The sequence below is a fragment of the Cinclus cinclus genome, chromosome 9, assembly GCF_963662255.1.
Source record: "Cinclus cinclus chromosome 9, bCinCin1.1, whole genome shotgun sequence".
NCBI classification, from domain to species: Eukaryota; Metazoa; Chordata; class Aves; order Passeriformes; family Cinclidae; genus Cinclus; species Cinclus cinclus.
Window position 1 is genome coordinate 12268566 of NC_085054.1, and position 13962 is coordinate 12282527.

Consider the following 13962-nt stretch of genomic DNA (forward strand, 5'->3'; position numbering starts at 1 on the left):
CCCTTGGAGACTCTAGAGGGTACAGGTACAGGAGGCCTGTTTTGCTATTGGGTTTATTTTGCTTTGCTAATGGGTTCACTTTGCTTTTTTATTGGACTTATTTTCTTCACCGTTACCTGCCCTTACTGCTCACAGATTTCTGGACCCTTGAAGGGGGCTCTTTACAGATACTGCATTCTTTTTATGTGCAGACAAAGACAATTCGATGAAGCCACAGTTTCAATTCCTTATAGTGACCAGAAAGCAGAGAAGAAACCTACTGAATGTTGGATTAGCCACTGCTGTAGGCTATAAAGACAACAGACATTCCAGAACTATGTTGATTAGTAATTAGCACAAAGCAGATGGGAAATCATGCTGTCTCCCTGGGAAGTTAATGCAAACTAGTTACAGTATTTATATGATGTTGAGACTACCCTGCTAAAATGTGTTTTAAATAAATAGCAGAACTGAAATTATCTTGACATTTCAGTTAAAAAATAGGTAAAACCAAATATTGAATTAGAATTTAGCTTCAAGTTTATGCTGAAAAGATATCAAGACTTCTCTATATTAATAAAAAATAATTCTGGGGTTTAAATCCTATTTTATTTTTACAATATGTTTTCAAAGATATCTGCTTTAAATCTAGGCTTACTTGCTGTTTCTTAAGAGAATTAAATCTGCTGCTGCTCACTATAGACCTTGACTAGGGTTAATAAAGGGCTCATTCTCAACTTGACTGGTACACTGCTACCATGTATATCACAGAATGTTGTTTATTTTTGTTATTCAAAAGATTGGATGTCCAGAGAATTGCAACTCTAAAGGCTAAGGAATTTGGGCTATTTTGCAAAGCTGTTTTGAGGTGATGCCATGAGTCAGGCTAGGAACTCCCTGGTTTTATTTCTGTCTACCATATCAATCCTGTAAGAAATATGGACAAATATACTCTCTGGTTAGGAGGCGAAGAAATCTTGGGGATTAGTGATTGAATAATACATATGCTTCTTATGGGAAAAGAATAATCAACAAATACGCTTTCACATGGGAATAACTTTTCCAAGTCTAATATACATGACTGTTAGCCTGTCAAGAGTGTAATAAATTCCCAATAATAAGAGAAATTGGAAGATAGGATTAAATATTTCATATTTTGTAAACTTTGGAATATAAGGCTTCCTCAAATTTCATCCTCACTGAAAAAAAAAAAAAAAGAGTACACATGAGGGTTGTGTTGGATAAAGCCTTTGTTGCTTTGATACATACAAGTTTTGCAAAGCGAGTTATGGTTTACCGACAAAGAATACTTAACTACATACACACAAATATCTTCCAGGATTTCAAAAGAAATATAAAACTACTCTGATAGAAGAAGTAAAAAAAAAGGCTGTAAAGTATTTTTCCTAATAGACAGTGAACTTCCTACCTGATATAAGAATCACGTCCATCCTCAGATCATAATAAACTAGAATAAACTTTCAAGAATCGCTTATTTTTGTATACAATTATTTCTCTTTCACAGATTACTTCAAAGAGAATGATCAGAGTGATCCTGAACCCTCAGGAGACAGCACCAGATACTATCAATCTATCAAGAAACATTTTGAGGAGAAAAAAAGTGGGTCATCGTCTTTTGTGTCCTCCATTGAAGATGAGCAAAAGCCTCTGTTCTCTGGGATAGCTGATTACCCATCTGTAACAGAGAAAACCACAGAGATGGACTTTGAGGAAATGGATCATGACACAGAAGAAATTCTTACTGACAAAAGAAGCAGTTCTTGCAAAGGTAATCCAGCTGTTCCTATTTAGTAAAGTTTGAGCAGACATCTTTTCAGTCCGATTAACAAAAATAATTTTCTGAACAGTTCTCTTGATTCTTTACACAATATTTACTCCAAAAAGCTTACAAAAATATCTTAGATCAAAAAATCATTATTTTTAAGAGGATTAATAGATCTTAATTCAGTGGGAACTGGATTACAGTTCTGTGGGACTGGCTTGTAGAAGCTCCAAAAGATGATTCTAGGCTTTGCTGCAAATCATCTAGTAATTGAACTACCCAAGGAGTTTAAACAAAGCTGTCTGCTGGTGTTGGACTTCACTGAATGCCCATTGATGATATATACACTCAAAGCAGTACAGCATCTCCCAAAGAGTATTTGATGTGTCAGGGTTGGATGACAGTAAAAAATTATAGATAATGAGAGCCAGACTAGCTACAGCTATTGATAGTTGCACATGCACCAAAAATATGTTTTCAGATAACTAATTTTATTCACTGCATTGACAAGGCACAACAAAAACTAAGTGAAAAAAGAAAATAATAATAGCTTGAAAAAATGCTATCCAATGTCTTGTTGCACCTATTGGTTAAAGGAGTGCCATTACACCATGCAGAAAATAATCATGACTTCCATAAGTAACACACAAGAATAAGGATTTGAGCTTTTGTATATGACAAATGATCAGGAACTATTAAGCAATCTCAGAGACTTTTACATAGAGTTAAATCACATAATTAAAATTTCATCTAATATACTAAAATATTAATTTTCTCAGTGATGTGAAAGGAAATTAATGGAAAACCTTGTTTTAATATACAATTTAAATATCACTGCAAGTTCATTTGTAATTCTTTCAGTCTGAAGGGAAGAATTACATATTTATTGTTCAATGATGTTTTCCTCAAGGCTTTCCATTGAGACAATTTAACCACATAACCATCATTCAATAAACTTTAGGCTTTTAGCCTATCATTTGAAATAAACATAATGACTAATCAGACCACACAATGATTTTAACATCTCAGAGGTATGAATAAGTGACTTCTGGTCTGTTCAAGTTAAGGCCCTATAAATCCACACCACATAAACTTGTTGCATACCTACTGCATTTGGAAACCTTTCCCTTCCCCTACTAATAGCCAGAAATGTGTCCTTGCAGCTATAGCAACATTTTCCAAGGCAACCTATTGCAGATTTTATTTGAGCTAAATTTAGTATATCTAAAGGTTACATATTTTGATTAAGACCACATTCTTTTCCCCACTTTGTAATTTAACACTTCTAGTACTGCTATGCAAGGTAATGAACTTTCTTGCAAAAAAAAAAAGTATAAAACCTTCAAGGTCAATAAAATTAGCTTTTCCTGATATATGTTTTAAACTAAATCCATACTTCTGCTAATAGAGATTGATTATAACTTATCATAAGAGTGGTTACAAACATAACAAACTTGTGAAAAAAAACTCTGCTTTTATGTATCCTCATATATTATAGTACCTTATAAATCTTGGATACAAATGCACTTGGCTAAAGCTAGTCCAATTCATTACCACTGTGACTGATACATATTTAATTATTTTTGTTTTGTTTTAACTTTGGTCATTACTTCAATGAATGGAAAGACAATTAATAATGTATTTTATAATTTGTCAGAAACAGTATAAATATCTCTCTCATAATCATAGAATGCAACTTTTAACTTTTGAATGTATGGCTCTTTTGTGAAGACCTGAGAATTTTTCTGTAATTGTTAACTCAATGTAAAAGAAAAATGGTATTTTCACTTGGTAATTATTTGGGATAAAAGACTGATTCTTCAGTTCTTCTGGTGAACCTAGTTATATATTTATTGACTTAGCTCTCAATCTAAGATTCTTCAAGCCCTGGAAGACTGGATTTGGTTATAAATCTGTAGCTGCCGATAAGCTTTTCTGGGGTTACTAATGAATATGGAATACCCGAAAAGACACTTAGATGAGTAAAACACCATATTTTATAGAGTACTAAATTGTTTATGGTGTGTGAACTTATTTTGTCATTTCAGTGCCAAATCATTTGCTTTGTCACAAACTAAGCATCTATTACAATAGTCTCCAAATAGATATTCTGAGACAAAAAAATAGCTGTGATTTCCCTGGGATAATCCATGGCATTGAAAATCTGTGATTTTAATGAATTCATATTTTGTAAAATAACCAACATCTTTTTTTTACAACATCCATGTTTTTACAGGACATTAAAAAACAGTGAAATGCTCTTGAAATTCGCTGCTTGTAAGTCTACTGGATTTACAAAATCCATTGTACCTAAACTCATAATTCGATACTTTAACCCTCAATTTTTCATAGTATTCTCCATTCAGTTTGCTGAGAGATTTCCAGCTTTTCCTTGGACACTGCAAATTATCCCATGTCTGCCTCCTAAAACCAAATTACATGCTTCTGTGACACCCTTTGTCTCTCTCTTTCTGGCTTAAGTTCCTGAGAAGCAGAACAGGTTTCTGTGTAGCCAAGATGAAATCTCTTTCCTCTTCCTCTGCCCAGTGCATAAAATCAGTTATAGGTCGTCACATGATATTCAAACACTCAGTACAGCTTCAGGAAACCTTCTACCACCTGCTAACCAAAGATCAGATAATGCAATAACTACCTTTGTCTGATAAAAACAACAGAAAAAAAAAATGAAGAGAGAAGAAAGTCTCCTTACACTTGGAATCATGTAGTGAGAGCTCCTCTTTCTGGATAAATCCACTTGAAATACTGAATCTGAGTGGGAACTTTTTTTTTTATTTTTTTCCCTTTACTTAGAGAAACACTGCTCAAAGACATGTTTGAAAAGGATTAGCTATTAGCATTTAGACAAAGCTCTTACATGTCACTTACACTGTGGGGTTTTTTTCTCTTCTCTTTGAAACATGGCTCTAGCTACTATGGCTGCTTAGAAAAATCTCACAAGTGTGAAATGAATGTAACCTATGCTCAGTTAACAGCACGCAGTGCCAAGAGAAGTGTAAGGAGAAGCTCTGAGCAAATCATTCAGAGATTGATGTGGGATTCAAATCCAACTGCAGATGCCTTATAAGCAGTCAAGGATTTTGCCCAGCTGTATCCTGAAGGAGCAGCCTAGGTGCAATAAGAACTTTAATATGTTCTATAATTTCATTTAGTTAAATAATTACAAATACAACTCTAATGTGAATAATATAAAGCAGATATTAAAATTTAAACAGCCTTTTTTTATCACATCAAAGAAGAATGAGTGATTCTGACCAATTTTGATTGTTTGCACGACAAATTAACTCAATATAAACAAAGTAAACAAAGGCTATGGCGGGCAGGGTGAGCTGTAGAAAAAACACTGTTTAACCTAAGTAAGTCACCTGTAGGCTCTGCAAAGGACACAGCAAGATCTTCATTCTATACTTGATAAGTGCAACAAGTATATTTGATTATAATTGATGTGTATCCTTTCAACAGCTTGGTAAACAGGAGAAATGGCATAGAGCCAAGAATTCAAACTAATTAATAAATCGACAGATGGGTAAATTAAGTAAACTGAGAGAGGAAAGAGAAATAGCCCAAACCAGAAGTCCAAGCAAAAGGAAAGTTTCCCTGAGCTCTGTTTGGTAGTCATGTGGAGTGTTTGGTGGCAGAGATCCAAGAACTAGAAGGGTCAAGCAGGATGAAATTTGGGCACAGCAGGTATAGGGTGAGACCTGGAATGATCAAAAGGGCTGGAGGTAAAGAAATAGATATAAATTACTCATATAACAAGTGTTTTTAGATACTTCATGTTTACCATGAAGATTCATTTAATAGCAAAGTGATCTCTGGCTGACCCAGAAATGCTGAATATTTCATTCTTTTAGGAGTCTGAAATCATTAAACAAAATGAACAGGTACCTTTCACCTCACAGTACCACAAGAGTTTCACAGATGTGCTTTACACAGTGATATACAGTTTGGATGGGAGAGTAGTGATGCTAAAAGCTACATCAATTAAAATCAATTTCCTTCATCAGAATAGCAAGCAGTACCCTTTTGCAAGCAGCATGAGCTGCATTGAATGGCCCTTGTCTCAGAGAAAACATTACTCTTCACCAACCTAAGACAAGTAGTTTTACAGTAATGGTAAGAAAGGCAGGTCCCTGAGGCCTGGCACTTTTCTCTAGAGGGGACATTCCAATGCACTGTACCACATGCCCAGTGCTGCAAATTCAATGCAGCAAATCCTTCTTTTACACCAAGAAGCTAAGCAGTGAGTACACTTCAATAGCACATTCAAGGGCAAGAGAAGGCATCTTAGGCCTCTGAAGTGCACTATCAAAGACATTCAAGTGCATCGTTCCATGCTTTTAGGTTAAAACCAGAATTTCTATTTTCAATTAATAAAAAAATGCTAAAAAATCACTTTGAGAAAATTTGGTATCCATTTGTAAAACAATAGAAATAAAACTAAAGGGAAGCCATTCAGTGGCAGGACTCCGATGATGTTGACTAGAAAAAGCTGCTTGTCTATTTGCAGCTTCAAAATGTATGTATGTATGTATGTATGTATGTATGTATGTATGTATGTATGTATGTATTTGACTACTTTTATCTTTCTTTAAGGAGTGGTAAAGAACAAAGAAAGATGTTTGCTCAATGTGCCAGTATTCCAATTTAACTTTCAATACTTTGAGAAACTGAGTAAGAGGGATGCTTGAGAAGTGCCAACCCCTCTCTAACTCTATGTATAAAATCTATACTTTTACACATTTTTGTTTTTCATCAGACATCAACAAAAGAAACTGGGAACAGGAGAACATCCAGGAGTACCAGGACTCCCCAGTTCAACCAGCATTATCCCATGTTACATGGGGAATCTGTGAAACTGAAAGTGATTTTATATACGGGGAAGTGGAGAACCGATTAGATTTACTTCAAGAACAACTCAACAGGTAAAAATAAAGAGAAGAAAACCTGTCTGTGAAAGAATACATAGTACAGCTGATACTGATGATGCTACAGAAGGAATGAGTTAGTGCAGGAAGCTTCCAAAAGCATTCAGATTTTTAGAAGCTCAAAAGTACAAAAATATACCTGATGGGAATATCGCTTTTTTCTCTGAATGTATTCTGAGAAGCCTATATATCACCTAAGTTAGGCTTTCCAAAATCTTGGAAAAACCAATTCTGGGAAATCTGGGTACACAGTTTTTAAACATTGCCAGAATACTCATGGCTTTTACCCCTAGGTATGCATATTAGCTACTCTGAATGGCTTGGCAGTAAAGCCTTTTTTTTCAGTTTTGGACCATATTTTTAACCAGGAAGTTCTACTGAGACACCTCAAATTGTTAAATTTAAATCCCACCTCACTAAGAGTGCTGTTCCTAGACCATAGAACCATCAAACAGCTGGGGTTGGAAGGGACATTAACGATTACACAGTTCCAACCCCAACACAAAATGGTAATTTTCAATATCTTCAAGATCTGAAGTACTTTTTCTTTCCTGGAGACTCAAAGTGCACCAGCTGCCTGCTTTATAAAAAGTATTGCAGATGAATTCCCTTTTTGATGCATTCATTTCTTTTGCAACTCTACAATACATAAGGCATGGCAGTATGCAAAGGCACAATACTTATGCCTGTTACAACAGAAAAATTTATTTATCAGAGTCCAATATCACCTTTGTTTAATATATTACTCTTTACTAGCAGCTAAGCAGCATACCTTAGAGCTGGTTACACAATTTTGATCCATTCTGCACTGTAATTTACCATGTAACTTCGCTTAATTTTAAATTGCCCTATGCTCAGGACCACGGCTTTTTTCATTATTTTCACTCTGTAATTCATTAATTTCAATATTTTTTCCATGACAAACACTATGACATGCATTCAGTCCTAATTATACTTTAGTAGCTATTCACTGGCATTCTGTGCTGTATATTTTAGCAGTCAGTTTAAAGCCAGGTTAACTGCATATTGATTCTTTCATCCACCAGAAGTCAATCAAACAAGAGTGTTTTTCATTCCTGAATATGGCATAAGGCATTCAAAAGAAATTTATAACACTTAACCCTAAACTGCTTTAATTTCTAATTACATTAAAGTCAAGTAATCTAAGTAACTGTAAATATCACATAACTAAATGCCTGCAGGATCTCCACCAACAGTATGTAGTCTTCTGGTAAAATTTCATTTCCTGAAACTTTAACCTCTCAAAACTGAAGTTATACCTCAAAGTTACCCAAAGTTTTATGATAGTATTTTCTTCTATCAGACAACATAATTGTTGCTATTAAACTAAGATTTGAATTGTTATGTATTTTTTAAGTCACTTTATTCTTTATCTCTTCTCTTTTAAAGCTTTTCATGCTTTTGGGATTTGGGGCCTTGCTGGGTTTCCTATGAATGTAACAGACAATATCCTTTCCTACCTTTGCCACTTCTGATTTACTAGCTTAAAAACCATGGTGATTTCTCCCTGAACTTTTCCATGCCAAGTTAGAGGCTTGGTATAACAATCAATTATTAAACAGATACAGAGGACTGTAAAGCCACTGTACAAGGAATATGTCCCTAGAATTATCTGTTTCTCTTCTTCACATAATTAGAATTTCATGGTGACTATGGGCTAAGCATTTAAGGCTCTGTTTGTTTGGGTAGCATGTATTATTTTAAATTTTGGAGAATGTAAGATGAACCTTTATATGCAATGATGATTTATTTGAAGTACAAGGAAACTTTCAAGTACTAACAAAGAAAGAGGGGAGCAATTTTAGAGTTAATTCCAAGTAAAAAATAATCTTGAATACACATCCTCCAATGCTACATTTTACTCACTGAGGTGTTAAAGCCCAGGTTTAGCAGATGGAAGCTCTCTGGATGGTGGCATCAGCACCATGCTTGTGTGAGAACCAGTACATTTGCAAGTAGCAAAGAACTCAAGGGAGCTGACCAAGAGGGCAAGTAAGGCACATCTGACTCTAGCAGAAGTCCGGCTTTGGGCCTTTTTTTCTGAGAGCCGATGCCACAAAACCAGCTTCTCCTAATAAAGGAAGAAACAGCATCCCAAATACACTTCAGTCATACCTTTTGGATTAACTTCACAGATGCTTTTATAAATAAATTATACAGGCAATTGACAGCTCCAACAGGATAAAAAAAACATCAGTGCAGCATGTGCAAAAGCAAAAATCCAACAGCACGGGATCAATTTTGCTGCTGTAGGGACCCCAAATAATAACAGTCACAACATTAAAGGCTGCTGACAAAGATTTGTTTACTCTGTCAGAAGCTCAGTTGCTGTACAGAAGGCTGTATTATCTGCATTACCATCTGTCAGCGTGTGCTGTAGCCTTCCAGCAGCTGGGAAGGTACAATAGGCATTACCTTTTCCTGAGTTTGTCACAGATTTTGGCAAGACAATTTAAAAATAAATGCAGTGCTATTGAATTGTAAGTATAAACAACATAATCAGCTCAAGTGTTTCAGAACTCATATACAAATTTATGAAAAGTCAAAAAAATATTTAAAGGTACAAACTTTGAACATCAGAAATGCTGACATTAATTCTTAGACCTGCATAAGTTTGAATAAATTTTCACAGTAATGAGAACTGGGCATTTGGATTTTTAATGGTTTTGGAAGAATTTTTCTTTTTATAACTGTGGAAAAACACAAATGTGGTTTCTGCATAGTTCAGTGCATTGTATCAGCATGTCAGAATTCATTGTCAGATGCATCAAAATAATGTCCCATGCCCAGCCAGCACAAATCAATTTAGTTACAACAAAGAGAATACATTTATTCCAGTTATTTTCAGCCAGATACCCAGTCCCCCACGTTGCTTCTTGTTGCAAACCTAAGGCACAATGAAGAATTCATTCTTAGCATGGCAAAAACCAGAGAAAAGCTCACAGGTATGTTCTGCAAAAGAAAGGGAGAGCCAGAAGCTTTGGAAGGGCTGCGTACTCCCTCTACTGTTCTCTCCTATTTAAGACATGGTCATGCCACAACAAGCAATGGTTTTACTGGTAACTGCAGGTCCCCTTCAACGCCTCGGTAATCGGTGTGTAAAATACACCTGTCCCTGCCCATGAGCTATCTGATTTCATGTTCCCTCTCTAGGCTTGAATCCCAAATGACTGCTGACATCCAAACCATCCTGCAGCTTCTGCAAAGGCAGTCAGCACTCATTCCACCTGCCTACAGCATGGTGACAGCAAGTGCAGAGTATCAAGAGCCAGCAGTCCGGGTCATAAAAAAGCTTCAGCCTGCAGCATCAATTAAAACAGACAGAAGTTTCAGTCCATCATCTCAGGTAAGTGCACGTCCAATAAAATCAAAATATTTTTCCTAGTCTTTTTATCTTATGAGGAAGAAATGCATACCAATCTAGATGCTGGTTCAGTAGTTGAAGGAATATGAAATTATTATTTTGATTTAGCATCTCCAGAGTGGGCTTAGACACCACAGATTCAGAGGCCATATTTTCCATGAGAGTCATAGAGATTCATATGATGATCTTATAATCAGACAGATTTACTTTACTGCCATTTTTTTTCACAAACGTTAGCAGAAAAGGAATCCAAGTTGTTAGAATGTTCAGAATTATGCAGTTCTGCAGTTATGCTGTAAAACAGAACTTCATGTTCAAGAATTTTGAGATCCATACTCTTAGACTGGGTCTCAAGAGTAATCAATTCTCTAGAAAGCGCTGCTTATATGTGTATCTTGATGTCATATTAGCAAATCTGAGGGGACAAAAAGATATCCAGACTTCTACAATTAATCAGCAGAATTGCATTCAATTACATTAAATCAAATGCAGTACCATGTAAAAAATATTTCAGTACAATTATTAATTTTCAAAAACAGTTTTCCATCAACCATCTGAATGTGCTAATTTTGAACAGAACAAGGGCCTGGAAGAGACCAATGTAATTATTACCATCTTGTTTCTTCTCTTCCCTTACAGTGTCCTGAAATTTCAGATGCTGAAAAATCAAAACTTAAATCCAAAGAATCTTTCTCAAGTGGAGTGCATCTGAACACAGCCTCAGAAGACAACCTGGCTTCTTTTTTAGACCAAGAACGTGACCAGTCTGTAGAGCATCCCCCACAGCCTTGTAAAACTTCTCTCCCTCCAATTAGGCACCCTTCCTTGCCAGAATCTTCACTAAGCACTGTAGGAATCTTGAGTCTTCATAGGCATGTTTCTGATCCTGGTCTTCCTGGGAAATAGTACTTTTATACTATTACTTCACATAAAAAATGTAAGTGCTTTTACTGGCTGTTTCTCCTTTTTTTTTTTTTTAATTTAAATCCTCTATACTTGACTCAGGGGCTACAAGGAATATACCATTATATGCAAAAGTACTGTATATTTTCCTAAATCTGAAGCTTGTAAGGTAGAGTTGAGCAGTTCTGATGTAAATATATATATATATATATAATATATATATATATACACACACTAACTGTATGTTCCAAATGTAAAACTGCCAGCATTCTCAAGGCACCTTATATTTTTATTTTTTTTTTAAATAACATGCATGTTCTGAAATTACAGTTTACGTTGCATGGAGATTACCATTTACTGCTGTCATGGAAATAGTATTTTATTGTGGATATGTCTTCAAAGCAAATAGGAGACCAATGACAATAATTCACATAGAAAAACTACCTGACCAAGCTAAAATTCAAGAAAAATGCTCTTCTAACTCACTTTTGAAAACTGATTTATCTTTCTTGTTGTGAGCTTTTTCTAACAAATCAGCAAATTACAATGAGTCTGAATCTAAAGAAAGAATAAGGTAACTAAGACTTAGGGACTTGAAACAATTAGGACATAGAAAACAACCTCCTTCCAGACTAGATGAAGTAGGGCAGTATTTTAGCTGAGAGGAAAACTGCCATATGGTGGAAAGTATCACCATAGGTCACATCCACAAAACTGCATTAAATTGAATCATTTGGTTCCATTCATTTTTTGGTTTTGTATTGTTATTTTTTTTTAATTTCATCATAGAATTCAGCTGTGATGAGCAGACAGGTACTCTTCATCTGTCACACAAACATAATCAAATGCAATAAACCTAATTTCTATGTAATACAGAAGACTGTGTTCCTTTTGTCCATTAAAAATTATTGACAACCTGTTTTAATTTAAATATATATTTACACATTTTTGCTTTATAATTATGAGGGTGGCTGTCTGCAGTTACCTCTTTGTACTGACCATCCCCTCTACAATGCTCATACACACACACCTCGCACACGCTCCTGGATGTGTGCATGTGTGTATTTTATAGATGTACATAGGTGTGTATGTATGTGTATGTGTATATATATTTACATACACACATACACACAAGTGTGTGTATATACCTACACTTACATGTAGGAGTATAGATATAGAGGTATATATATATATATGTATATATGTAAAATCACTTTCAGGAACAATTGTAAACTTTCTTATTACAAAATGAGTAAGCTTAGCTTGTGTCCAAAGCTGACTACATTAGAATAAAATGATCTAAGGTCTGTAGGCTTTAAATACAGTATGTACTGTATGTGCATAATGCTTTGTGAATATTTAGATTTAATTTTATTAAAATATTATTCTGCTTCAAATGTCGTGTTTATTTTAGGAGGAAATTACCTTTTTATTACTGTTTTCAAATATTTTTAAATGTTCATATGATTTTCTAATCTTATAGCTTTAATGTGAAATTCCTCTAGGATGAGAACTGATTACAGAAAAGCATATAATCCAGTTAGAGGGGGAGCACTTAAATTTTACCTAAAACCAACCTAAACCCTGTGTCCTAAATCAGTGCTACAGAGAGATGCAATAGTGCCTGTCCCTCACATATACATTCCTCATATGTTGGGGTCAGAATGAAACAAGACACTTTAGTCATACGCAGCTGGTAGATAAACCCAAGGTGGGTGAATCTTTCCTCATTTAAAATCAGTGTGAGTGTTGAGCTACTGAGCACAGTTCTTCTTTACCTTTGCTTATAAGGATACCAAAATTAATTGAGTCAATACCTTTGTCACTGAAAAAATTAAACCACCCCTTCCTATAGAAGATCAAATTTTCTATTGCCTCACAGTACTTTTGATTGTTGAAAGGTCCTAATGAGAAAACAGGCTGACTGTTCTATCACGATGACAGGCGGGCTGTACTGCTCAGCGCCTTGCATGATCAGGTCCTAATGGCAAGAAAATTAATCCACAAATGCCAGAGGTTTATGTCCAAAAAGGAGACAGAGGAGTCCTGCAACTTTATTTGAGTAAAGGGAGGGAGAGAGTCCACCGGGGCACGTGCCCGTGGGGTTTTCTCTCTCTCTCGGTTTTGGAAGGCGCAGTCTCCTTTTATCCTGAACTCCCGGCTGCACGTTGCCCTCTTCCTTTGCACACTGGCTGACGTACTAGGAAGGTACAGCCTTCCTGAACTGCCTACCACATATCCCCCCTTGAACCTGTCATTTTACCCCAAAGTTCAGACACTTGGGCTTGTAAGGACCCATTTGTCTGTTTCAGGAGCCAAGCTGTCCGGGCTCTGCAGCAAACTTGCTGCTTGAAGTTGGTAAAGATATTAAGATCCATTTCAAAGACGTTAACGCCCATACTTTCACCCATTGAATTGTCTGTAGGGACATTAGCACACATCTTTCCTCCCGCTAGGGACCAGTCAGAATCCCTGCCCGCATGTTCTCCATTGAAATAGGACTGCTGGATAACAACTACCTTCTGGGAGGTTTTGTTGTTTGGTTTTTTTTAAATAGCAAGTGTTAATGACTTCTGCTCGATCTCAGCCTGGTAACTAACACTCATGTCTGTTACACTAAACAAGTTAGAACATTTTCTAAAAAGGCATTTGTGATTATGTTACATTCTAAAAAGTCTGATATAAATTAAAAATAAAATTAATGAAAAAATATAATGCATGAGCATCACATTACAAAAGGCCTTTTGTCCAATTTTATCACTTGGTATTTCTCATTACTGCAAAGAGATTGAGCAAAACAGGTGGCCTGGGGAAGGAGCACTGGGGAAGAGCAAAAACTACTGCAGACAGACTAAGTGAAGGAAAAACTCCACTGCTTACTCCAATTTTTTGGCTCAAAGAGACTTTGTTCCTTCCTTTGTCCTTGTACCATGAAAAAAAAAAATCTCAAATGAGTGCAAATAAAG

The 13962-nt window shown here is 35.6% G+C and overlaps 1 protein-coding gene across 1 annotated transcript in view; it reads left to right on the top strand.

Annotated features, from left to right (window-relative positions):
- KCNH7 (potassium voltage-gated channel subfamily H member 7) overlaps positions 1-10999 on the top strand; it is a 206677-nt gene extending 195678 nt beyond the window's left edge. The window contains exons 13-16 of the mRNA XM_062498275.1: positions 1517-1768; positions 6540-6705; positions 9883-10075; positions 10733-10999. Coding sequence (XP_062354259.1) covers positions 1517-1768; positions 6540-6705; positions 9883-10075; positions 10733-10999 — 878 coding nt within the window. The remainder of the gene's footprint in view (positions 1-1516; positions 1769-6539; positions 6706-9882; positions 10076-10732) is intronic.
- The last annotated feature ends 2963 nt before the right edge of the window (positions 11000-13962 follow it).